The sequence below is a fragment of the Petromyzon marinus genome, chromosome 40 (assembly GCF_048934315.1).
Source record: "Petromyzon marinus isolate PM22_M1 ecotype Great Lakes invasive population chromosome 40, UKy_Petmar_22M1.pri1.0, whole genome shotgun sequence".
In the NCBI taxonomy this organism is placed as follows: domain Eukaryota; kingdom Metazoa; phylum Chordata; class Hyperoartia; order Petromyzontiformes; family Petromyzontidae; genus Petromyzon; species Petromyzon marinus.
In genome coordinates this window covers 9,044,330-9,070,141 of record NC_133706.1, presented here as the reverse complement: position 1 = coordinate 9,070,141, position 25,812 = coordinate 9,044,330, and the positions used below count along the sequence as shown (strand labels likewise).

The window sequence follows — 25,812 nt, the reverse complement described above, 5'->3', positions numbered from 1 at the left end:
CGACGTACGGTGCGAAAGAAGTTCAACGCGCGTACAACTCGCGACAGACGTGGCAGCGCTACAAAGACATCGCTACAGAAAAAAAAGACGCAATCAAAGCCAGGCGGCAACTGAAGGAGGGTCCCCTTTGAAGATCCCCTCCGTGGGCTGTGGGCGTTCGTGGCGGCGAAGGCTCAAAATCCACACGGACGGGCGGATGGACCGACACGAGACGTTCCCCCCACCCAACCACCCACCCTTTGAGCTCAAACAATGTTGCTCAATTGGATGAAACGCATGTTGGCTCCTTTCATGTAGAAGCCACACGCAGCCGCCGGTCCCCACGGGTGTTTCCCCCCCCACACACCCCACACACACACACCCCACACACACACACCCCCCACACACACACCCCCCACACACACCCCCACACCCCCCCCACACACCCCCCCACACACACCCCCCACACACCCCCACACACACCCCCCCCACACACACCCCCCAATATAAGAGGCAACGGGAGGGCGATAATTTCCACGCGTGTGCCAGGGCCGCGCGCGCCGCGGAAGACTCGGACGCGTAGGATCGACGGCAGCGAGCCGGGCGGTCCAAACAAACAAGCACGAGAGAAAACCCGGAGAAAAAGCGACGCGCTCGTCGACTCGACCACGTTCGCGTCGTCGTTCCGTCTGTCCGTCGTTCCGTCTGTCCGTCGTTCCGTCTGTCCGTCGTTCCGTCTGTCCGCGTCCTCGCTGCAGCGAGAGGGCGCGCGGCGGTCCGAGGCACCGGAGGAGCGCGCGAGACGGCCCCGCGGTGAAACTTTCGGCGGCGCGAGAAGTCGACGCCGACTCTTGACGCCCGCAGTCAGCAACGGTGGTGTCAGTTACGGCGCTTAATACATTTGATCATTATTAAAAAAAAAGATTTACCATCTGCAATTATTATTGTGTTTTCATTAGTTTAACCACCGGCAATTATTAATATTATTATTTTTGTTACATTTTTTTGTTACACAAACGAAAATTATTATTGTTGTTGTTGTTTTTCATTTGTTTACCGACGGCAAATTTTTTGTTGTTTTACAATCGGCAATCAACGTCGGCCGCGATGCACGCGAGGGCCGCCCCCACGTCCAGCATGGTGGTGACTCCCCACAGCATCCCCCAGTTCTTCATCCCGCACGCAGCGAACACAGCAGCAGCGGCGGCAAGCGAGCAGCGGTCCGAGAAGCCGCGCGAACACCCCAACCCCGACCGCACCAGAAGAGCCGTCGCCCTCTCCTCCTCCCCCGCCTCTTCCACCCACGACCTCCAGGGCACCCGGCTCACCGACAAGGCGGAGGCCACCGGCCACGACTGGGCCTCCTCCGCGAGCGCCCTCGCGCCCCTCGACGTCACGGAGGCCACGTCCCCGCTCCCGCACCTGCCCCGCATCACCACTCCCTACGGCTTCCAGACGCTGGCGCACAGCCCCAACACGCGGCGCAAGGAGTCGTTGTTTTTCGAGCCGGGCGGCGGCGGCGGCGGCGGCTCCTCTCCCGGTGCAGCGGACGCAGCCCTCCTCCTGCGGTCCATGACGCTGCTGCGCGACGGTGGCTCCCGCGCGCGCAGCCGCTCCGCGAGCCCTCGCCCGTCCGCCTCGAGGCGCGCTCCCGGTACGGGCGGGGCAGCCGGCGGCGGCGGCGGCGGTGGTCACCTCCGGGAGGAGCCGGCGTCGCTGAGCGCGCGCGCGATGTCGTGCGAGGTGCTGCACGGCGACGCCGCCTCCTGCGGGGTTCATTTCGACGCCCTTGCCGGCAGCGCCGGCGGCGTGCCACTGATCACCGTGTCCCAGCCGGACGGAGGCCCCCAGGTGGCGGGGCCCGAGGCAAAGAAAGGCGCTGGGAAGCTTCACCTGCGGGGAATCATCCGCAGGCACATCCCCGGGCTGAGGCTCTCCAGGTCGCCGGGCTCGTTCAAGGCGTCGCCCTCCGCCACCGGTAACGCATGAACGTCAAAGAAGTCACCGTGGCCAAAGGCGTTGATGCCGCCGCCACCACCACCACCAATTGCCGCCACCAGCACCACCACCAATTGCCACCACCACCACCAATTGCCACCACCACCACCACCAATTGCCACCACCACCAATTGCCGCCACCACCACCAATTGCCACCACCACCACCAATTGCCACCACCGCATCTCATCGCCAACCGCGTTCGGCCCTCCACTGCTCCACCAAAGGGGGACAGGGCAGCGACCTCCGACATCTGCCCCGAGAGTGTCATCCCACCATCTGGCGTGAGCAGTCGACGTGCAATAAAGAACGTGGTTTTATTGTCACGACTGCCGCTGCGATGGCTGCTTATTGATTCGTCAATAATCGATCAGTTCGAGCGACTGAAGGCGTTCTATTGACACAAAACGACCGTAGCTTGCGCAGTGTTTTCTTTGTCAACGACGATTTCAAATGTAAACGCGGGCCTCGGATGCACACTCGTTTTAGGAGCGGGTGGGAAGCATTGCGTGTTAAGGAAAATGTAAGGACAACTCAGTTCTGTCTCTCCACGTGCAGATTAAATATGTTATAGTCTATCGCCCTACCTGTACAGGATATGCCTTTCCATAGCAATATTGTCCGGCTGCATTTGTTTAAACAGAGAAAGTCTGAACCGTTTTGACAGTCAGCCTTGTTTCAACAAAGCCTGTTTCAACAAGCCCGACTTCTGCTGATGAGACCCAGAAGATTGAAACCGGCCCAGAGTTTTGCTTGCTTAAATAAATCCTGCCGGGTAATATTGGCCCGGATCACCAATACGTTGGCAGACTCGAGTACAGTGTTTGGATTCGTCCTGCACTTGTTAAAATTGTCTCAAATGATACTTTGCCTTTTGCTAGAGGTGAATAAATATTGATTCTTAAGCTCATAATTACATGCATCTAAACACGTCCGAATCGATGTTTTTTGTTCAATATATTCGTTGATGTCTGTAATTGGTTCACGTGATCCCTGCAGCCCCTTGTGGCCGCTACATTTACCACAATGTAAAGAAAAAAACCCAATTGATTCTTGAATCGAATCACAATACTGAATTGTGGCGATCCATAATATCGCCGAGTAGGCGAATAATCACGCACATTCAGAGAGTCACAACAGTCTGAAAATATGATATTAATGCGATGCACAGAATATAATAATTATTACAATGTACAGTGTCAGTCATGGGGGTTGTTTGACCATACTTCATCACGCTGGCCAGAGCGGGTTGGTGAAGGGAGTGTGAGAAGGGCTCGGTATTGCTCGCCACTGATGGTGGCCGTGGCTGGGAATTTAACTCGGGTCACGCGGTTCACACCGCAGTGCGCTGCGTTCAAACCACCCCGCACAAAATACAATTCTTGAAACGTATCCATGACATTCCGAGAATTCTGTGTACCGCATGAGACGCAAATTGTTCTCTTGGTTAAACATTTCAATCGCCAACCAGGCATATTATTGTTATTCTCCGTACATTCAGTTCGCCCTAGAACGTCTCCCGCCTTAGATCTTTTGCCCGCGAGTGCATCGTGCGTTGGAGATAATATTGAAGAAAAAATGTGATCCATTTCCCCCAAATGTAATGTCGATTGCGCTGTTGGAATCGCATCACGAGACGATGAGAGCCCATTTGGATCTCTCGCGGAACACTGCAACCCTTCGTTTAAGAAAACGGCCCACGGAAATGGCTATCACAGAGCTACCTCTGAGATCTCCTTTCAGGGCCCTCAGGTTCGCACAGTAGGCGGCGGCACTTTCCCACCCGCTCCGAAATGCGAGGGTGATGTGCGTCGCGTTGCAGTCAAACCGATATTTGGAACTCAAATAAAATGCGGAACCGAATTTGATCTGATATATTTTTTGTGTTGTGGTCCGGTCGAAAACAACAACTCGCTACACTTGCTGCGCTGCCCCGAAATCGGTCCTCGCAAAATGACTTTGCCCTAACGGCCTGCATTTGTTTTAGTCTCATGCGATATACAGAGTCGCCAAGGCAATCCAACCAGTGTAATCATAGACGGTTTACCTTCATCTGAACTCGACTCCTCCGCCGTGCCGGCTCAGCGTTCCGACCTTCTGACCTCTGAGCCACCAGGCCACCTTCGTCTTGCCGGCAATGTTTAGCGAACGTGTGTCAACACCCCATGATTATATTTAACAACAGCACGGAAAATGTTGTTTACCCATTTAAACAGACTCTTCCGGCAATGGCTGTTCCGGGAGGTGGGGTACAAGGTTAGGTTTATTGAAAGAAAAAAAACACTTGACTATGGAACACAAGGCTAAGCCCCCTCCACACAGCCAGCAGGTGACCCACAATTAACCCGGTGTAGCATTGCTATTCTGAATACTCACAGAATATCGCACGGAATGTTTGATATATATATATTTTTTTATGTTGGGGATATAGCGTGTTCATTAGATCTTTGTCTAACAGTCGGCACGCGGCGACAACACGATGTACACGCCTGAAGGATCTCGGGAGTGAAGGAGGGTTGAAGCTGGTTGGTGCTTGGATGGGTAACCACCAGCACCAGTGCAGGAGATTGGCAGTGCAGCAATTGGGTTTTTGGTCCAGAGTTCGTTTCGGTCCAGTGTCCTCCCGCATGCCAAAAAGCTCGTTAATGGGATTGGTCAATCCATCAGACTGCAGGAGCCTACTGAAGCAGTCTTGGGAATCAATGAGGTTTTCCTGGGTGTTATACATTTCATTATCAATAGAATACAACCCATACGTAGTTGTTATTATAAAACCAAACGTACAGGATGATATCACATACACGCTAACCAATATAATGTGTAAGTCAATGAGTCGCACGCGGCTGCAAAGCCGCAGGTTTGCCGACCCCTGAGCTAGATAATTGAAATGTACAAATGTGCAGCCCTTTGTCAATCCCGTATTGACGAGGGGCTTCCCACGTTGCGTCGGTCACGGGGGAAATTTTGGCCATACTTCACCACGCCGGTCGGTGCAGGTTTGGTGTAGGCGTCGGTGGCCCAGGGCCGGTGCAGCTATCACTCACCACCGATGTTGGCCGGGAACTGGGAATCGAACTGAGGTGGCCGGCTTCATTCCCACTGCACCTCCACTTTACCCCAGGTCTGTGCGACAGGAATTAATTCGCTATAAGTTGATCCTGACAATGCTCAACGGGGTTTTTTGTTTGTTTGTAATGTATGCTAATTAGATTGTAATGATATGCCAATTATAATGACATGCCACGCATATTATAAACGCGCGATAATTCGATTGCAATGGCATGCGTACGTACATTGAACCCGATTGAACGAGCGGTAGCACTAATTATCGCACGCAAACGAGACCATTAAGAATCGAGTCTTGAAATGTTGTCTGAACTCTGAGATCGGATTCTGCAAGGTGTATTGTGAAGTAAAATACAATTAACATCTTACGGGAGGGAGCGGTGGGACAGTGGTTAGCCCACTGCAATACTAATCCGAGTTGAATTTCAGAATATGACGAGGCACGGTGAAGTATGGTTAAACAATCTCCCACGACCGACCACGGTGTGCGAAGGAGACCTTTCATCCAACAGTAGCCAATGGCTGTAAATTATCATTATATTTGTTTTCTTTATTATCATGATTATAACGCGCGGTGTGTGCCAAGCCGAGTACATGGCCCCCAAGCCCACGTCATTATAATTGCTGCGTTGACCGACGATCACTCGTTGCTCTGGATGACGAAGGCTTGAGAAACGTAAAACATTCGCTGGTTACGCCCGCTCGCCGCGAGACATTCGCGAGCGAATTTTAATTTGCGAATGCCCGCGGTGGGGCCCTGTGCGGAGGAGAATCGTTGTCGGGACGCCCGTGTTTACCGACCCTGCGTTGCGGGGGCGGGGGCGAGCGCCCTTCATTAGCGCGCCGCCGTGTGATCCTTTGTGTCCCGGTAATTAAGAGCGGGCGCCACGCACCCACAACATCATCATCATCCATAATATTGATTTTTTTTCGTGGTTGGATCACGTAAATATAAATGAGGCGTGTTCTGTTTACGTGACAAACATTACTAATTGGCTGCGTCGGGTGGTGGCGTGTTTAACGACACATTTATATATTTACGCGATCTAACCCAAAAAAACCCTGTATTATGGATATTGGTCGCGAAAGCTTGCTTCTTGTTAAATCATCATCATCCACCCTCTTCCTCCCTTTGCTGCCACTGCCGCTGCTGTCCCGATCCCCCTCCTGTGATCTCGATGATGGTGGTGTCACCCAACCTAGAATCTCACCCAGATCCAGAAGAACGCGGTTGCTGTCTCAATCCCCGTTCGGATTTCGCTGCTGCTGCAGCTGCCACCCATCCCGTGACGATCTCACCCAGATCCAGAAGAACGCTTTCACTGCAGCTGTCCGTACAGCAACAAATTGTGACGAGGCAATATAGAAGACTTTTAAGCCGAATATTTCCAGGACGGCTTCCAGACTACGGGGCCATTTAGCAATTGGGGCACATTGGCTATTCACACCTGAGCTTCTAGGGAGGATGCAATTAATTAATTCCGCGAACCTGTCGTCCGAACCTCGTATTGTACTGACATGTATGAAAAAGAGCCTCATAAGCTCACCGGATTTCTCCAGGATAAATAAAGATTCTAATTCAGAAGAGGGCGGCTGCACTCAGCCCCAACATCATTCCCAGTAACGTCCGGAAAGACGCAGCAGGCAAGCATGTTCACTGCAATTAAAACTTTATTATTCCGAGTTAACACACAGCAAAAAGCAGGGACATTGATGCGTTGTGAAGTAAATATACAGTAAATATACAGTATACGTGCAAAACTGGCTTTGAATAAAACACTTTGTTGTTCTTGAAATGTTCCCGCGATGTTCCACGGATCGACGATTCAGAGCCGGAACGTGAAGGACTCTCGGCTGTCCAGCCTGGTGTGCCACGTCGCCACCACCACGACCATCGCCATCACCATCACCACCACGACCACCATCACTACCATCACCACCATCCCCACCACCACCCATGACATCACCACCTCCACCATCGTCCCAACCACCACCACCACCACCGCCATACGACGTGTAACCAATGTGCAAGATTCAAACGATACCAACCCTGCTCCTCGAGACCGCGTTTTGCACCGAGCAGCAGTCTAAAGGCTAAACTATCGACGGCTGTCAGAATAATCGATAAATAGCATCGAGTGTTAGGACTGCACGTGGAAACACGACCGAAAAAAGCTCAAAACGCAAGGGGTCAAGTCGCTCGCAACGGGGGTGGGGGATACATCGCCAAGCAATCGTGCACAATTTTGTCATGGAGGGGATGCCAACTAGCGTTTGCAAATTTTTTTGGTGGGAGGGTGGAGGTGGGGGGGCTTAACAAAGATAAAAGTTCTAGATTTGTTGCTGGGGGGCCCGATGTTCCACTTTTGTGTCGCCGTCCCCAATCGATCAAACCGGGGGTTTCTACAACTCCCGGTTACGCTCGAGGCAGCACGGCGGGTCCCCCTTGCCGCGTCTCTGCCGATCTGCCGCGTCCAGACACAAAACCAGGTTTGCCCCACGCTGCGCCCGCCTGACGATGGGGCCGGCGTGCGGAGTAGTGTGCCACGCGACGTGGAGCCAACCCGTTTAAATCAAGACGGGAGACGGTTTTCTCGTGCGTTTGCGAGTCTCAACGAGGCCCTCTGATATATATACGCGCGCGCGTATATATCGGTGCCGGAAAGACAAAGGTGGCCGGGGCGTGGGGCTGGCCACACCACCCCACCCCCTCGTGCGCCGCGCTCTCCACCAGTGGATCATCATGAACACCATCTGCCCCAATGGCCTGATGCGAGTCTCTTTTTCAGGAGGGATGTTTGTCCGGAAGAAATTAAATTGCGTGCTTTTTTTTTGTCTAGGGGGAGGAACCTGCAGGACCACATGTGAAAAATAGCTTCACAGCTCATCGGATTTCCCGAGGATAAATATTCTGATTCTGAAGCCCATGCAGAACAGGTGGAGAACATAAAAACTAAACGGAGAAAGGGCATCCCAAGTTGGAAATCGAACTTTGGTCCTTTTTGCTGTCAGGCAACAAGTGCTGCCACTGCCCCCACCTGACACACGCCACCTTGTGTACGTGTGTCCCGCGTGACGTAGAACCCCGTTTTGAAAGGACAACCGTACCAACACAATCGTGTTCAAACATTCACCTTCACACCTCTGCCGCCACGAGGGGAACCCAAGTGCCTGACCTGGGGTTCGTGCGCAAAAGGCCGAGACCTATAAACATATCGTCTTTTTACACGGTCATGTGACCGCCGGCTGCCATCTTGGGCTGCCACCAACTGCTGGGTATTTAACGCCCCGCATCGATTCGTCGACTCAAGACCGATTATTTGTTGCTCCCGATATGCACGCAAGAATGAGTTACCTACCTATAATTGATATAAATAGAACAAAACAATGTATATTTTTAAATTATATTGCTCGCGTACACTTGAGGCTTATGGAACAAACAAGATAGAAGATGCGACCGACATTGACAATGTAGACGAGATAGTACATAAATGATGCAGTGGTTGAAATTCCACATTATTGTGACGGGTGCCAGGGAAGAAGTGGGCGGGGCCAGGGAAGGATTGGGCGAGGCTAGGGTAAGAGTGGGCAGGGCTAGGGTAGTAGTGGGCAGGGCCAGGGAAGCAGTGGGAGGGGCCAGGATAGGGGTGGGCGGGGATAGTTGGGGTGAGGCTTCTTGGGGACAACCAGAATTCTTCAGGTTGTGCAAGAGCGCAGAAAGGTGATCAACACATCTACGTCTTGATATAAGCAACGAAACAGTTTTGACTTCTCCACAAATCTGGCTGTCGCCTGATGAAGCTAGTTATAATTACTGGCGAAACGTCTTATTCAGTTTGTAAATGTTGTGGCTTGGCTCTCCAACACACCGGTGTGCTGTACTAGTGACGAATTGGCCACGTTCTGTTTACGTGACAGCCCTTACTAGTTGGCTGAGTCGGGTGGTGGCGGGTTTTAACGACACATTTATATATTTACGCGATCTAACCCAAAAACCTCTATTATGGGCAATATAATAGATTAAGCGGTCGTGAACCTAATTGTCCAGAGACATTGGCGGGAATTCCACGTTTCTATGACAGATACGAGTATGTATCCAAGCAGACAAACGATTCTGCACCGCATTCAGCCAGGCTTCCCTGCATAAACGTTGACATCGCCTGCCTTGCAGGAGACGCAACGCGCGCGCCGGCGGATAGAGAACCGAAGCCCTCTAAACCCCCCCCTCACCACCCCCCAAAACCACGGTTAAGTGCACAGCGGATGAGAGGAATTCCACCGGACGAACGAATCAGCGACGCCGCCGCCGCCGCCGCCGCCGGCGCCGCCGCCGCCATGGTCCTCAACTGTCGTCGTCGTCGTCGCTGTTCTGCTCGTGACCGCACCCCGAGTGGTAGGCGTCGGCGAGCGAGCGCAGGCCGTGCAGCGCCTCCGGCAACTCGCCGGGTTCCGTGCCGGCCGCCAGCAGCCCCGGCAGGCGGCGCTCGTCCACGAGGGCCAGCTCCCGGCACAGCGCCAGCAGCGACGTGCGCAGCGCCGTCCCGGACTGCGTGGCCGTCAGCACGGGGGCGCTCGACACGGCTGGGCACGGCCAGCGAGGGAGGCAGCGAGGGAGGCAGGGAGGGAGGGAGGAGCGCCGTTAGCGAGCGCCCGTTCGGATCGGCCTGGCGAATGCGGGGGCCGGTGTGGCCGACGCCGCGTCCGGCTGCCTTTGTCTCCACCGGTGCCGATGTTTACACTGTGCACCGGGTACTCATTTCGTGCCGAGTTAACCTCGGCGGGGCCTGGGATTGGTTCAGATGATCACCGCTGACGTTGGCCGTGGCCGGGAATAGAAGTTGGGTCGCCGGGTTCGTAGCGCGGTGCTCTAAACACTACGCCGCCGGTTCACCCTACCCTACACACAAGGCCAAAGATCCCATATAGCCTACACAGCCTGTTGGGGCAAGTGCTATTCGTGAGCACTTCACACAAAGACAAGGATCCCTCGTACAGCCTTAGCAGGCTGTTGGGGAAAGTTCTGTTAGCGAGTGGCACCTATGTAGGCTGGCACGACACACGAATGGGGTGGACGGCCAGAACCACACCTGGCCGCCTTTGTGCGTGTGCTTGCGTGTGCGCTTTGTTTTTTTTCGTGTGGAGCAGTGGTGCAGTGAGTAGCGCGCTGCGCTACGAACCCGGCGACCCGAGATCGATTCCTGCTCATTTGAGTGGATCCTAGGGGGGGCCCCATGACCGGCTCAGACATTCGCCACCAATGTCGGCCGTGACCAGGAATCGAACTCGGGTCGCCGGGCTCGTAGCGCAGTAAGTTAACAGCTGCAATAGCGCACTTTACACACGCACTTTACACACGCACGTCGGCACGCACGCACGCCTGTCCACTCGCCCCCCTCGCCCGCTCACCTTCCTCCATCTTCCTCCTGCTGTCGGTGAGGTAGCCGCTCCTGTCCACAGTCGGAGCGAAGATGTCGGGGAACGGAGCGGCGGCGCTCATCGGAGCCTGCAGCAGCTGCACGGCGCTGGGGAGAGATCCGCCGTCATTCCATCGATCAGCCGCGATTATCAGGACCGGGCGCACAGGGCGGCGAGGTGATAACTACCTCGCCTGGTATACACACAGGAAGGTCGCGTGGCTTCCGATCCCGTAGATTTTTTTTTTCCGGTTCTTCCAGGTTTTTCCATCTCCACATTGAGAATCATCCTGCGCTTAAGAGTATGTGGCCGCTGTGAATGCCCACGTAATAAAGCCACTTCGTTGGGCTATCATTTGTGGCGAAAAAGAGCGATACAGAGCTCAGTGGGCCTTACCAGAAAAAAATTAAATTAGTTTAGTTTAGACTCGCCAACTCAGGTGCAGGGGCCAGTGGAGCCGGGGAGGGGTGCTGGCGGCGTTACCTGGGCGCGTGGGGGTACAACCCGTGCAGGTAAGCGGACATCACGTCTTGCCCCGTCGAGCACCTGTACAGCGGCGAGTCCTTCGTGCTCCCTCGCTGCGAGCTGCCGGGAAGAGAAGTGTCGGCGCGATCGGTACGCACGTCCGGCGGCTACCGACGCGTACAGACGGGCCCGGCCACGTACGGCCATGAGCAGGCAAACTCAGATGGACCCAAGCATAGGTCCATCCATGCACAGCTAGACCTACTGCTAAAGCCAGAAACTCATGGTTAAACCCAGGACCCACGCGGCACACGCAGCCCACGCAGCACACACAGTACACACAGCACACACAGCACACGTAGTACACGTAGTACACACAGCACACACAGCACACGTAGTACACACAGTACACACAGCACACACAGCACACGTAGTACACGTAGTACACACAGCACACACAGCACACACAGCACACGTAGCACACACAGCACACACAGTACACGCAGCACACACAGCACACGTAGTACACATAGTACACACAGTACACGTAGCACACACAGCACACACAGCACACACAGACCACACGTAGCACACGTAGTACACACAGACCACACACGGTACACACAGCACACGCTGCACACACAACACACACAACACACGTAGTACACACAGCACACACACAGCACACACAGCACACAGCACACACAGCACACACAGCACATGCAGCACACGTAGCACACACAGCACACACAGCACACACAGCACACACAGCACACACAGTACACACAGCACACACAGCACACGTAGTACACACAGCACACACACAGCACACACAGCACACAGCACACACAGCACACGCAGCACACGTAGCACACACAGCACACACAGCACACACAGCACACACAGTACAAACAACACACACAGCACACACAGACCACACGTAGCACACATAGTACACACAGACCACACACAGCACACACAGCACACACAGGTTCCGGGCGCCGCTCCTCCTACCCGGCGGTGTGCCGCGCGGCGGGCACCCCACGCAGCACCACGGACTGGGCGAAGCAGCACGGCGCGGGCGCCGAGGCCGAGGCCACCGGCGCCGTGCCTGGTGCGAGCGAGCACCAGGGCGGGGCGGCGCCCAGCGCCCGCAAGGCGTCGGGGAGGCTCTCTCCGGCGTGCAGTGGGAACGGCAGCGCCAGCGAAGTCATCGCCACCTGCGCACGCCGGCGTCGCGCGCTCCCCGTTAGCGGCGGCCTCGAAAGACGCGGGCGTTGCGTCGGGTGGCTGTGGCGGGCAGGTGCGGGCGGGCACGGGCGCGGTGGGGCAGTGTGGCAAGACGGCGTGCTGGGAGCGGCGTGGCGATATTGCGTGGCGGGCCAATTATGGTGAGGCGGCGCGGCGGGGCGGCGTGGTGGGGCGGTGTGGCGAGACTTTGTGGTGGAGCGGTGTGGTGGGGCGGTGTGGCGGGGCGGTTATGGCGAGTTGGTGTGGCGGGCAGCTGCTGCCGCGTAGTCCTGCTACGGACGGGTCAAGCGCTGTGGGCCCGGTTGGGGACGGGCAGCGATGTGGGGGTGGTGGTGCCGTGTGGGGGGGGGGTGGGGGGGTTGGGGGTGGAGGGGGGGGTTGGGGGTGAGGGGGGGTTGGGGGTGAGGGGGGTGAGGGGGGGTTAGGGGTGAGGGGGTGTGAGGGGGGTTGGGGGTGAGGGGGGTGAGGGGTGTGAGGGGGGTTGGGGGGTGCTCCTCCTGCCTTGCGGCCGCCGCCGCTGAGCGAGTCGGCGAACTCGGAGAGCGACGTGAGGCGCGAGTGCGTGCGGTACGGCAGGCTGCTCGTGCCCACCGCCGCCGCCAGCACCGCGCTGCTGTGGTAGTGCAGCTCAGCCTGCCGCACAAAAACAAAGGTACCCCCCCCCCCCCCCCGTTTAGAGCCTTTAACAGACCGTCGGGGCAAGTACCGTGAAAGAGCAGCACCAGTGAAGGCCGGCACGGCGCGCGAGGGGGTGGCGTGGCCGACGCCACGCCCGGCCGCCTTTGTCTCCCCGGTGCCGGTGTTTACGCACGGCACCGGGTACTCATTTCGGGCCGCGTCGACTTCGGCGAGGCCCGGGATCGGTTCGGATAATTGTCACCGATGTTTGCCCGCTCACGAGCGGGAATCGAACTCGGGTTCACCGGCTGCGGAGGCGCGGCGCGTTAAACGTCGCGGGGACCCCGAGGCTCACGTCGTAGTGCAGGTTGGGGAAGACGACGGGCGGCGAAGGCCGACGGCTCAGCACCGAGCTCACGGACAGCGGGAGCAGCACGGAGGCGGTGTCCACGAGGCGAGCCATGCCCAGCGCGTAGTTCACCAGCCGGTAGACGCTCCTCAGCGGGCTCTGCCGGGCGGGCGCGAGGGGAAAGAGAGAGGGGGCACAGCGAGGGGGGGGACCGTGATGTCCGGGATCGATTCACCGAGGTCCGACACGGCCCGCCCAGCGGTGATCCCTTGTCCACACGCTCTTTAGGACCGCTTTTTGCGTTTAGTTTTGCTGTCCCTCCCCGTCACCTCCGCCGCTTAGCGCGGTTGGCTACGTACGGTGCGAAAGAAGTTCAACAAAAGTACACGCACTGGGAACCACAGCGCCCTAAGCGCCCTAACCCCCGCCGGGGCGAGCCAGCGGTACACGACCGGGGATTATCCCGGAAATTTTCTATTTCCCCGCCCCGATGAGGGCGCCGTCCCGGTCGCTCACCAGCGCGGGCGGGGCCGGCGGCACGAGCCCCCAGACGAGGACGCCCTTGGTGCCGTACTCGTCGCGCAGACGCTCGACGGCGCGCGCTCCCAGCCCCGAGAATCCGTCGTGGAGGTCGCACAGCAGCTGGAAGCCCTGCAGCGAGTCGCACTCCTCCGTGAAAAAGTGCAGCCGGTCCTCCAGGTCGTCCGCCACGGGGGGCGAGCGCAGCAGCAGCGAGTCGCCCAGGCCGAACACGTCGAAGCGGTCCACGTCCCTGGAGGGACGGCACGCGGGGGGGGTGGGGAAGGGGGGGTGCGAGAGCCCGACAATCCAGTCGTCGTTATCGTCGTCACCGTCATCTTCAGCTAAGGTCAATCCACTGCTGGATGAAGGGGTTAGTGATGCTAATGTTGGCATAAAACTATCACGTGGCCTAACCTAGATTTATTGTCTGATCATTCAGACAATAAATCTAGATTGAAAACTCATACCTTTCAAACAGATTGTTTTTGTTTAGTTCATTTTCCTTCCCCCGATAGATTCCCATCCTGCCTCCGGTTCGACAAGCTTTAGTGTTCCAGCCACAGGACGGTCTGCGAGCAGCGGAATTGTCTGCGAGCCAAGGAACGGGCGCCCCTACCCATCGCTGGTGTGGTCATTGATGAGCGAGATGGAGCGCGGGTGGAGGTGCAGTCGCAGGAAGTCGGACCAGACCTCGACGCCCTCCTCCAGGTGGTACACCTTCTGCGTCGGCGGCTCTGCGCTACCCGCCGGGGCATCTGGGAAACGGAGGAACAGCCGCCGCCGCCGTGAGGTTGCTATTCTAGAGTCGTCCCCCGCCGTGGCTTGTCAGGGACGAGTTAGAAGCTAACGCACGTATTAGACGCATACGTAAGGTTACAACGGAATGTACATAGGCATTTCAAGAAATATAAAATCCTGCCAAAAGCATCTTTGATTCGCATTTGCCGTCCCGTCGTGCTGTGAACATTCCATTTATTTTTTTATTGCGGCAAAACGCGAGCACGGTACAATACGCAGATCGATATTGGCGGTGGAGGGGGGGTCAGAAACTCTGAATAAATTCAAATTCGGCATGATGGGACCATACGTAGTGGGGAGGGGGAGTTGGAGCCAACCAAGTGGGGACTATGCGTAAGGGGGGGGGTGTAGATTTATATGGGGGGGGGGGGGAGTTGGACCCAACCAAGTGGGGACTATGAGTAAGGGGGGTGGGGGTGAAGATTTATATGGGGGGAGGGGAGAGGTATACAGGAGCTTGAGGGTTCGACCTCGACCGCTGTATATTTGTAGTTTGCATGTTCTCCCCGTGGTCGGGTGGATTTTTCTCCGGGTCCTCCGGATTTTCCCTCCACATTTAGAATCAAGATCACACGTTAAGAGTGTTTTGGCTGCTGCTGTAAATTTCCACACAATAGGCCACTTCGTTTGGGCTATCATTTGTGGCCAGGTCGCTTCTGAAAAAGATCTACGAAGCTCAGTGGGCCTTGCCTGATAATAGTTTAGTTTGGAGGTCGGGGGGGGGGATATTAAATTGATTTCAAGGTTCTATACTGCATAGTGCGGTATCGAATATTCGGCACCACGCAGATGGACACGCTGTCTATCTGTGTAACGCACATAGACGGGCATCATCACACTGGGAGAGTGCGTGCGTATCACGCAAAGAGAGAGAGACAGGGTGTCGCGTACTTTTAGTCTCCGGTTTGGGCGCATTAGAGCAGCTGGCTCTCGTCCGCTTCTCCCACTCCTCCTGCGCACAGCAAGCACAGTGTTTTGGTTTTGTGGTTTCATTTCATTCTAATTGCATCCCAAGTTCTTATAGTAACCGCGCTCGATTCAAGAAACACGTGAGCCCAGTCCAATTGCGGCTGCGACGGCGCCGGTTGCTGCTGGTCGCTTGAAGTTTTGGGGCCCTTGGGCCTGCGCTCAGCTCAGTAACCGTAAAGTGAAAAAAGTGAAAAACAAAAGCTAAAGCATGCCGTGCCAGCGGTGACGCCGATTGGCGGCGGCCAGACTGATCTTGGCACTCATCTCGGTTGGCTACGTACAGCGTGAAAGAAGTTCAACATACAGTAAAACCTTGGATTGCGAGTAACTTGGTCTGCGAGTGTTTTGCAAGACGAGCAAAATTTGTAAATAAATAATAATTTGATAAACGAGCGAGGGACTTGCAATACGAGTAGTACGTGTAGACGTTTTGTCTGCCGAGCGTCACGTGATCACAACTGATATACGAGTGCCTTGATATACGAGTGCTTTGGACTACAAGCACGTTTCCGGAACGAATTATACTCGCAATCCAAGGTTTTACTGTACATGCGAACACGTGGATTTTTTTGAAAGAGCACGCCGCTTGGGTTTTTCCTCCGGGTCCTCCGTTTTTTTCCCCTCCACATTTATAATCAACGTGCATTTACAAGGGCATTTGCCTTCTATCGATTTCCACACCACGACAATCCGCTTTCGTTGAGCGATCACTTGTGGGCAGGTCGCTTCCGCAAAGAGAGCTGCATAGCTCAGTGGGCCTTGCCTGGTAAAATATAAAATAGTTGAGTACCTCGATGACATCAAGGTCCTGCAGGAACGCGTTCCTGCTTGCGGGATCCGTCCTGTGCACCGAGACCTTGCCGCTCCTGCACGCGACGCACGGCAGGGGCGTCAGTCCGAGCGAGACGGCCTCAGGACGGTTAAAACTTCAGTCCCGGAAGGTGACGTCGTAGCGCTACTTCTGAGGTGACTTTGTCGCGCCTCTGTGTCCACGGCGTGCGACCCGTGTTTTATACGCCGTGCTACAGTGAGGGGAAAAAAGTATTCGATCCCCCGCTGATTTTGTACGTTTGCCCACTGACAAAGAAATGATCGGTCTATCATTTTTATGGTAGGTTTATTTGAACAGTGAGAGACAGAATAACAACAAAAATCCAGAAAAACGGATGTCAAAAATGTTATAAATTGATTTGCATTTTAATGAGGGAAATAAGTATTTGCCCCCCTCTCAATCAGAAAGATGTCTGGCTCCTAGGTGTCTTTTATACAGGTAACGAGCTGAGATTAGGAGCACACTCTTAAAGGGAGTGCTCCTAATCTCAGCTTGTTACCTGTATAAAAGACACCTGTCCATAGAAGCAATCAATCAATCAGATTCCAAACTCTCCACCATGGCCAAGACCAAAGAGCTCTCCAAGGATGTCAGGGAGAAGATTGTAGACCTACACAAGGCTGGAATGGGCTACAAGACCATTGCCAAGCAGCTTGGTGAGAAGGTGACAACAGTTGGTGCGATTATTCGCATATGGAAAAACACACAAAAGAACTGTCAATCTCCCTCGGCCTGGGGCTCCATGCAAGATCTCACTTCGTGGAGTTGCAATGATCATGAGAACGGTGAGGAATCAGCCCAGAACTACACGGGAGGATCTTGTCAATGATCTCAAGGCAGCTGAGACCATAGTAACACACTACGCCGTGAAGGACTGAAATCCTGCAGTGCCCGCAAGGTCCCCCTGCTCAAGAAAGCACATATATATGCCCGTCTGAAGTTTGCCAATGAACATCTGAATGATTCAGAGGACAACTGGGTGAAAGTGTTGTGGTCAGATGAGACCAAAATGGAGCTCTTTTGCATCAACTCAACTCGCCGTGTTTGGAGGAGGAGGAATGCTGCCTATGACCCCAAGAACACTATCCCCACCGTCAAACATGGAGGTGGAAACATTATGCTTTGGGGGTGTTTTTCTGCCAAGAGGACAGGACAACTTCACCGCATCAAAGGGATGATGGACGGGGCCATATACCGTCAAATCTTGGGTGAGAACCTCCTTCCCTCAGCCAGGGCATTGTAAATGGGTCGTGGATGGGTATTCCAGCATGACAATGACCCAAAACACACGGCCAAGGCAACAAAGGAGTGGCTCAAGAAGAAGCACATTAAGGTCCTGGAGTGGCCTAGCCAATCTCCAGACCTTCATCCCACAGAAAATCTGTGGAGTGAGCTGAAGGTTCGAATTGCCAAACGTCAGCCTCGAAACCTTAATGACTTGGAGAAGATCTGCAAAGAGGAGTGGGACAAAATCCCTCCTGAGATGTGTGCAAACCTGGTGTTCAATTACAAGAAACGTCTGACATCTGTGATTGCCAAAAAGGGTTTTACCACCAAGTACTAAGTCATGTTTTGCAGAGGGGTCAAATACTTATTCCCCTCATTGAAATGCAAATCAATTTTAACATTTTTGACATGCGTTTTTCTGGATTTTGTTGTTGTTATTCTGTCTTTCACTGTTCAAATAAACCTACCATTAAAATGATAGACTGATCATTTCTTTGTCAGTGGGCAAACGTACAAAATCAGCAGGGGATAAAGTACTTTTTTCCCTCACTGTAAGCATATCCGTCGCACGTCTATCAAACCGAAACGTTTCAATTTTTCAGAGCAGGAATTTTGCCAAATTAAATGAAAAAACAAAATGAATTTCACGCGTTTAGCCATCAATGACCGGGCCAAGAACATAAACTCGCTGCGAGCGGGAACGTGGCTTAGTCAGCGGGCGACTGAAACCCAGATTTGAACACACTGCTCCGTGTGCAACAACGGTTCGTTCCGTGCGGGAACGATAACAAACGCGACCAAGAGCGTCGCCGCTCATTCATTCGCTCTCCGTTATCAGCAAACGCAGCGAGGCGCGGGGGAGAGCGCGCGCTTGGAAGTGCACCGAGAGAGACAGCGAGAGGACCCTCACGGATCGGAGAACATGCAACGTTAGAGGGGGTCACGCTGGCCGTTAAGGAAAGCAAGAGGGCCGGTGGTCGAGACTAAATGACGGCATCCAAAGGAGGGAAGGTGCCCGCTCAATCAATCAAACTTTATTTAACCCCTTCCCATTCCGATGACGTCCGTGTACGTCATCAGTTTTTCATTTTGTAGAAAATGTTGCACATTGGAGAAATTGGTCCATATGTTATATATATGTACACTACGTCATCGAAAAAAATACCTAAAATTAAACAACTTTATCGGTACATCTTCAGGTTGGAAGACGTACCGAGGCTCCGACAAGATGATGGCGGGAAGGCGCATGGCAGTTTGGTGCCAGCTATGGGTTCGCTCCCGAATCCTACACCTGTATATTTAGGGTTTGCATGTCTCTCTCTCTCTGCGGTCGCGTGGATTTTTCTCCGGGTCCCCCGGTTGTTCCCTCCACATTTAGAATCAACGATACGCGTTTAAAGTATTTGGCTGCTATAACTTTCCACGCGATAAGCGACTTCGTTGAGCTATCATTTGCGGCCAGGATGTTTCTCAAAAAGAGCTGTTATAGCTCAATGGGCCTTACCTGGTAAAATAAAAATTTAACGTTTCGGTCGTAGTTTAGGTGACCCCCAAACACAGAATGCCACACTCACCACGTGGAGGTGTTCTGGTCTGGGTGCTCGTACAGCACGCCCTGTTGCCTCAAGGAGCTTAAGTTGCCTAGACAACAACAACAACACATATACAACATTTAATAATGTAATTAATGATAATTCATTATCCAACAAAGTTTCAATGAGTCTGAATACTTAACAAATATAAGACAATATATACAACAGGTCCACGCGCGATCCCAATTGTGGTGGTGGCGATTACCAGACACTTGTGGAAAAGAGCTTCATAGCACATCAGATTCCTCCAGTAAAAATATTTCGATTGATACACACAATAGACACTATGTTGAGATATCAATTGTGGCCAGGTCGCTTCTGAAAAAGAAGGTAATAGCTCAGTGGGCTTTACCTGGTAAGATAAAAAATAGTTTTAGTTATTTCAGCAATTTGTTTACCTTTCCTATACTTTTTACTCCTGCCGTGTTTTTTTTTAAATATTGTTTGGCGCTGTAACCTCCTGACCCCGTGCCACAAACGGACATGTGTGGAAAAAAGAGCTTCGCAGCTCATCAGATTCCCCCAGCGTAAATAAATAAGTCTGATTAATGAGGTGAGTCACCGGCAACCTTATTCGCTCCGACGCGCTGTCGAGCTCAACACGTCAATTCGCCCTCAACACGTTTTGGAGAACGCGTAACGTGACAAAAATTTCGTGTTTGCTGCCTTTGGCGGCAGAACGCTTCAAGATGGAAGCACGCTGAACGGACGCGAGCAGCGTTGAATAACGACCTCGCGAACCTCAAGCGAGGAACACGCCCGCTCGCGATGAACAACATTAATCATCACGCGCGCCTTATTTATCCACGCGGCCCTCCGCCGAGTCTCGACGCTCTTCGGCAGGAAGGCTCCTGGCATTGGGATATTCGGCCAAATCGATTCTTCGCGGATGGGAGTTTGGCGTTTTCTGGAGAGCCTGGAGAAAATTCACTGCACACAAACGGAGGAGGGGAGAAGGGGGGGGGGGACGCTCGAACCTCCCGGGCTATCACGCAGCCTCGGCCTACAACGCGTGGTCCTACCAGGCAGTCTCCCCGGCAAGTACTCACCAGCATTGGTCCTAGGGCAGTGTTCTTCATTGTTGCAAAGCCCGAGGGCCCACTGGCGGCCCCGACAATACACAACAAATGTGAAAACACCACCCCCATCATCATCATCGTGCTGCTGTCAAACCCAACAATGGTTCAAATTTGTCACGCGGTCCTCACACTGACGATTTATGATCGGCGAAAATGCCCCCCCCCACCCCCTCTGAAAATTAGTGAAGAACGCTGTCGTAGGGTATAGTCTGGCAATAAAATAGGTGTTAAGATGTTAAAACGCCGAATCAGATATAACTTTCGCGAGGCATCGAGTCTACATTAAACAAACAAACATGCTCTGATATATTACAATATGTGCATCATCTTTGAAACGGATTGGCCTACGCCAGAGACAGAATGGGTAAGGTTGCACTCCACGTCAATGCTCCCCACCCTCAACAACCCTGCACCCACCCCCCCCCACGTGTGGTTGAAAGTACAGGGCGGTCCAGATGTCTTGTGCTCCCACAATGAATTGACCTCCCCCCCCACCACAACATTTTTTCTCCCTTTACATAATTCATTTCTGTTTCAAATAAACTTTACTTACAAAAAAATATTACGTTTTTAGATAATTAAATGGGTGGTCACAACACATCTGGACCATCCTGTACTTTTGTAGTGGGTATAAATTGACGAATAAACTTCTGATGAGGCAACACGATATTTATTGTCTTTCTTACAAGACCCTAACACAAAGGGTTTATCGGTCCCTTTATCCGATACCTGGGCTGGGGCCTTAGGGGAGGCTATCGGACCCGACCGGACCTGGTCCGTGGGTCCTGACCACTGGCCTCACTGAGCTCCGGCCCTTAGAAGGACAACGGAGCTTGGGGTCCAGGGTCCTATCTTCAGCCCAGGTCTTCGGTCTTCAGCTTGCAGATGACCGAGCCAGACCTCTGAGAGGACCGGCTTATATACTGGTTCGTGGCTTGCTCCGCCCTAGCCACGCCTCCCTTCTAGAACTTTCTGGAAGGTGACATCATCCCCCGGTTCCCTCCTCACGGGGCCCCAGGGGAATGTGTCCCAGGATCCGTTTGCTGGTGTTTGTCGTTGATCCCTTTTTGGGCCTTGGACATTAGCTCTGGCGTGATAGCGCTTCCGCCCCCTATTGATGATAAGGGGAAGCTACCAGCCCACAGAGTGGTGAGTGACGATTACCCCTACACTTTCAAACAACCCCCGTGACCGACATGGCGTTGGGGAGGCATTCATCCAGCAGTGGATTGACAAAAGTGGCACGCGGCTGTCAGTGTGACAGCTGCTCCTTGTGCCGGCGGCCTGGATGTTTCTGCCCGCCGGCTCTCTCCATCACCGTCTCTCTCTCCGTCCCTCTCTCTCCGTCCCTCTCTATTGTATCTCTCTCCATGTCTCTCTCTCTCTCTCCGTTTCCATTTCTCTCTCTCCGTCTCTCTCTCTCTCGTCAGAGCGAGCGAGCAACCGAGCGAGCGAGCGGCGCTACCTTTGAGGTCCATGAGGACGAGCCGGGGCGTGTAGGTCGGCTCGCCCTGGAGCGTGACGCCCTCTCGGAACAGAACATCCGAGTTCACCTCCTGGGCGGCAATCGACAGCCGAGGGTCGGAGTTGAACGCGGCCGACTGGAGGAAGAGAGTCCTTGCGTTAGCGACGCACGACAGACAACGGCCCCTGACTTGGTGACACACGGCAGAAGCAAACTCCCAACAGTGGCTAGGAGATGTGAACTCCCTCGCCCGGTGTGCAGGAGGTCGTGGGTTCGATCCCAACCCCGACGCCTGCTGCTGCTGTATATTTCGAGATTGCGGTTTCTCTCTCCTTGTGGTCGCGTGGATTTTTCTCCGGGTCCTCAGGTTTTTCCCTCCACATTTAGAAACGTGCATTTAAAGTATTTGGCTGTTATAAATTTCCACGTGATAAGCCACTTTGCTGAGCTATCATTTGCGGATAGGGCGCTTCTGAAAAAGAGCTGTATAGCACAGTGGGCCTTACTTGGCTAAAATACAAAATAGTTTAATAGAAGTTAAATATATATTTCTCAAGTTCATTCGATAGCCTGCAACTCTCTTTTCTCGACAACCTCCTTCAATCCCACACCTCCAAAACTTCCGGTGATCCACAATGCCGCTGCCACAATCCTCACCCACAGCTCACACACAACCTCCCTCCCTTACGAAGGAACACCTCACTCTGACACTCTCCTCCTACCTCTCCCCTCTCATCTCACTCCACTCCCCTCCACGCACTCTCCTACCTCTGCCTCTCATCTCACTCTACTCCCCTCTCATCTCACTCTACTCCCCTCCACGCACTCCCCTCTCACTCTACTCCCCTCCACTCACTCTCCTACTTCTCATCTCACTCTACTCCCCTCTCATCTCACTCTACTCCCCTCCACGCACTCTCCTACCTCTCCCCTCTCATCTCACTCTACTCATTATCTAGTCTTTAAAAAACAAACCCCGTAGTCCCATGTCCATAGCGACTTTGTGTATAACAAAGTCTCTGCGTGGAGGGTAGCTAAGAGTGAACCATCCGTTGGGAGGTTCGACGCGACAGATCATCGAATTCGTCGCTCGCCGGTTGATAAAACGCCGACCGCTTAGCGGCAAGTCAACCGTGATCACTCTGCGAAGATTAAACATTAAAACGGAGGCGCCGCGTTTGGCGGGCGTGGGTCTACTACATACAGATCGCGTGAATCCCATGCCGCGTTCCCCCGTCATAGCAACGTGCCGTTTCCACCAACGGCCCGAGACTCGTCCATGCCGGGCATTTGCGGAAAAGAGCTTCATAGCTCATCGGATTGCTCCAGTCGTAAGTCTGATTAACTCGCTCACTGGAGCTCGTCGTGTAGACAATTGGGGGGTCTCTGTTGTGTTGAGTGTCCACGCCAACAACGTTTAACCCTGTTGCTGCTCAGTTTGAAACGTAGCAAGCTTTCGCGACCAATTTCATCCCTAATAGAGTTTTTTTTTTCTTTGGGGGGGGGGTGGTTACATCGCGTAAATATATAAATGTGTCGTTAAAACTCGCCACAGCCAACGCCACGTTTATATATTTACGCGATATAACCACCCAAAACCCATCTTTATGATGATGTTGATGCTTCTGCTGTCACCAATGGTCGTGTCAACAGCAGTAATTGGGGCGAGGCAGTGGAGCGGTGGTGCAGCGGTTAGGTTTGCTGCGTCACGCACCCAGACACCGTGATAGGGTTCTATAGCGGGCCCACGGCTAAAATCACTGTGTACATATATGTGTATACACACACACAGACTGAGTATATACACGGCTAAAATCCGTGTGTATACATACATATATGTGTATAACCATTGAAGTATGGGCAAAGAGTGCCTTGCGTGGCGGACACGGCGTGCGGGGCGAGGACTGGGCTGCATCCAGCAGTGGATAGACAATGTCTCGTGGTGGTGGTGGTGGTCACGATGTCTCGCGGTGCTCAGTACCTGGCTGTTCCACCAGTGCGCGCCCACAAAGCCTGCGTAGTGGCCCAGCTGCAGGGTGACTACCTCCCCGCGTGAGCTGGCCATGGCCGGAGGCCGCTGCTGCTGTTGTTGTTGCTGCTGTTGTTGTTGTTGCTCCTATTGTTGTTGCTGCTGCTCCTATTGTTGTTGCTGTTGTTTCCCGCCCCCTGGTTGAGCCGCTACTGTCAACGAGGAAGGGGCAGCAGTGGCGACTGCGCGTCCCCACGTGCTCCACTGCGCACTGCCATTGGCGCAGAAGCACCCTACGGTGGCTCTCTGCGAGTGAATCCACGCGCGTCGTATTTTTAAAACGCGAAACACGTGGCGCGTTTGCGTCTTTGTGTGTGGGGAGCGGTGGTGCAGCGCTGCGCTACGAACCTGGCGATCCGAGTTCGATTCCCGCTCACGGCCCAGCACCCAGTGACGATTATCAGAGCCGGTTCTGGGCCTCGCGTAGGTCGACTCAGCCTCAAATGAGTACCTGGCGCGGTGTGTTAAACATCGCCGCTGGGGAGACAAAGGCGGTCGGGCGTGGTGTTGACCACCCATCCCCTCATGCGCCCTGCCGGCCTTTAAAGGTGCTCGCTAACAGCACTTGCCCCAAGTCTGTTCAGGCTATACGGGGATCTTTGTCTTTTGTGTGTGCGCCTAGTAGGGGGCACAGGTGGTGCATCGTGCCAGTCATCTCAGTGAGTCGACCCGTGGCACCTTCTGGGTCTGCCCCGTGACCTGCTGCCAGCGGGCGTTCGGCACTTCACGTGGCCTCAACGTGCACCTAGCCTGGCACAACCGCCGTGGTGACGCCACCGCCACTTAGTGGCGAATGTTGTCATTGTGCGCATTCGGTTAGCGCGTGACGCACGCTACTAGCCCGGCCACCCGAGTTCGATTCCCACTCACGGCCCATCACCCAGTGACGATTATCTGAGGCGGTCCTGGGCCTCCCCGAGGTCGACTCAGCCTCAAATGAGCACCTGGTGCGGTGTGTAGTAAACGTCGCCACTAGGGAGACAAAGGCGGCCGGGCGTGGTGTTGGCCACCGACCCTGTCTTGTGCCACAGTGCCGGCCGTCATAGGTTCTCGCTGACAGCACTTTCCCCAACAGTCTGTAAAGGCTACACGGGGGGGTCTTTGTCGTTGTCAGATGAGAGGGTTCGCTCCCTCACCCCAACCCTGCGCACTTGTACAGAGAGAGCCCTTTGTCGTTCCACTCCTGGGTGCAGTGACGTGCGGTGAGGTCAATGGCTGGGGAGGCACTGGCTAGTGTCAGTGCCAGATTCACACACTTAGGGGGGCGTGGCCTTACGGAGGGGGCGTGTCCTCATTGAGGGGGACGTGTCTAACACGCCCCCCTCAGTGAGGCAGATGTGACAGCTGCCTCCCCTGGTGTTTTTTCATTGCAGTTTCATGACGAGACCAGCGAGCCTATTTATTTCAGTTTTTTTATTTGGTATAGCCCTGTGAGCCATTCGGCTCTTGAATTGGGTGCAACCACAACAAACAAAAACACGAACAAGAAAACAACTTAAAGTGACTATGTGACTGTGCAAACAGAAAATCCATGAAAAAAACCAGAAAAATATTCCTGAAAAGCACCGTACACCAACGCTGTGTGCAAAAATCCCAGTGGGATGCAAGTCAAACAACAACAACCACAAGAAAACTTATATTAAGGCCATCAGTCTAATTAAGGCCATCAGTCTAAATATCTTTATACACATACGTGAAATAAGTTACCTGGAGTATGGAAGGCGAGGACATGAAATGAAGGGGTCTACAAACATTACATTGGTGACACAGAGAGATAGTAACAGGCACGCGCTTATTGCCCGCGCTCCATCCAGTTACTAAGGGGTTGCGCAATCAGAGGGGAGGCTGAGCTCGTCGCTGCCTCACCTCTCGTCTCTTCCTGTATTTGCAGCGGAGCTCCGCAAATTTGGCGATTTTGACGATAAAAATGATTGGAATCGTACAGAAATGACATTTATAACACAGATCAGTGGAAAAATATTAATATTTATTTTATGTATTATTTTTTTAGTAACAGCTATTTTCATTGGAGTATGACAGGTGAGGCTCTGCCTCCCCTGCCTCCCCTGGCCGCACGTGCCTGGCTGCGCGAGGGCCTCTCCACGCCGTGTTGGTCGTCATTTGACCATACTACACCACGCGGGGTCGCGAAGGCTGGA

General features: G+C 53.8%; 2 protein-coding genes across 2 annotated transcripts; one reads left to right on the top strand and one right to left on the bottom strand.

The window, feature by feature from the left end:
• The first annotated feature begins 522 nt into the window (after positions 1 to 522).
• Positions 523 to 6,838, top strand: LOC116950773 (uncharacterized). The gene has a single exon (XM_032968831.2). It carries the CDS (start codon positions 1,087 to 1,089, stop codon positions 1,966 to 1,968), a length of 882 nt encoding a protein of 293 aa, XP_032824722.2. The 5' UTR covers positions 523 to 1,086; the 3' UTR covers positions 1,969 to 6,838.
• MSTO1 (misato mitochondrial distribution and morphology regulator 1) lies at positions 6,696 to 23,919 on the bottom strand. Its single transcript, XM_032968672.2, has 13 exons — positions 23,606 to 23,919; positions 21,625 to 21,760; positions 19,063 to 19,129; positions 16,220 to 16,295; positions 15,352 to 15,412; positions 14,279 to 14,417; positions 13,657 to 13,912; positions 13,147 to 13,299; positions 12,675 to 12,806; positions 11,937 to 12,142; positions 10,941 to 11,042; positions 10,449 to 10,564; positions 6,696 to 9,623 (listed from the first exon to the last, which is right to left on the bottom strand). The coding sequence occupies exons 1-13, from the start codon at positions 23,687 to 23,689 to the stop codon at positions 9,385 to 9,387; spliced, it is 1,767 nt and encodes a 588-aa protein (XP_032824563.2). The 5' UTR covers positions 23,690 to 23,919; the 3' UTR covers positions 6,696 to 9,384.
• Positions 23,920 to 25,812: the final 1,893 nt, after the last annotated feature.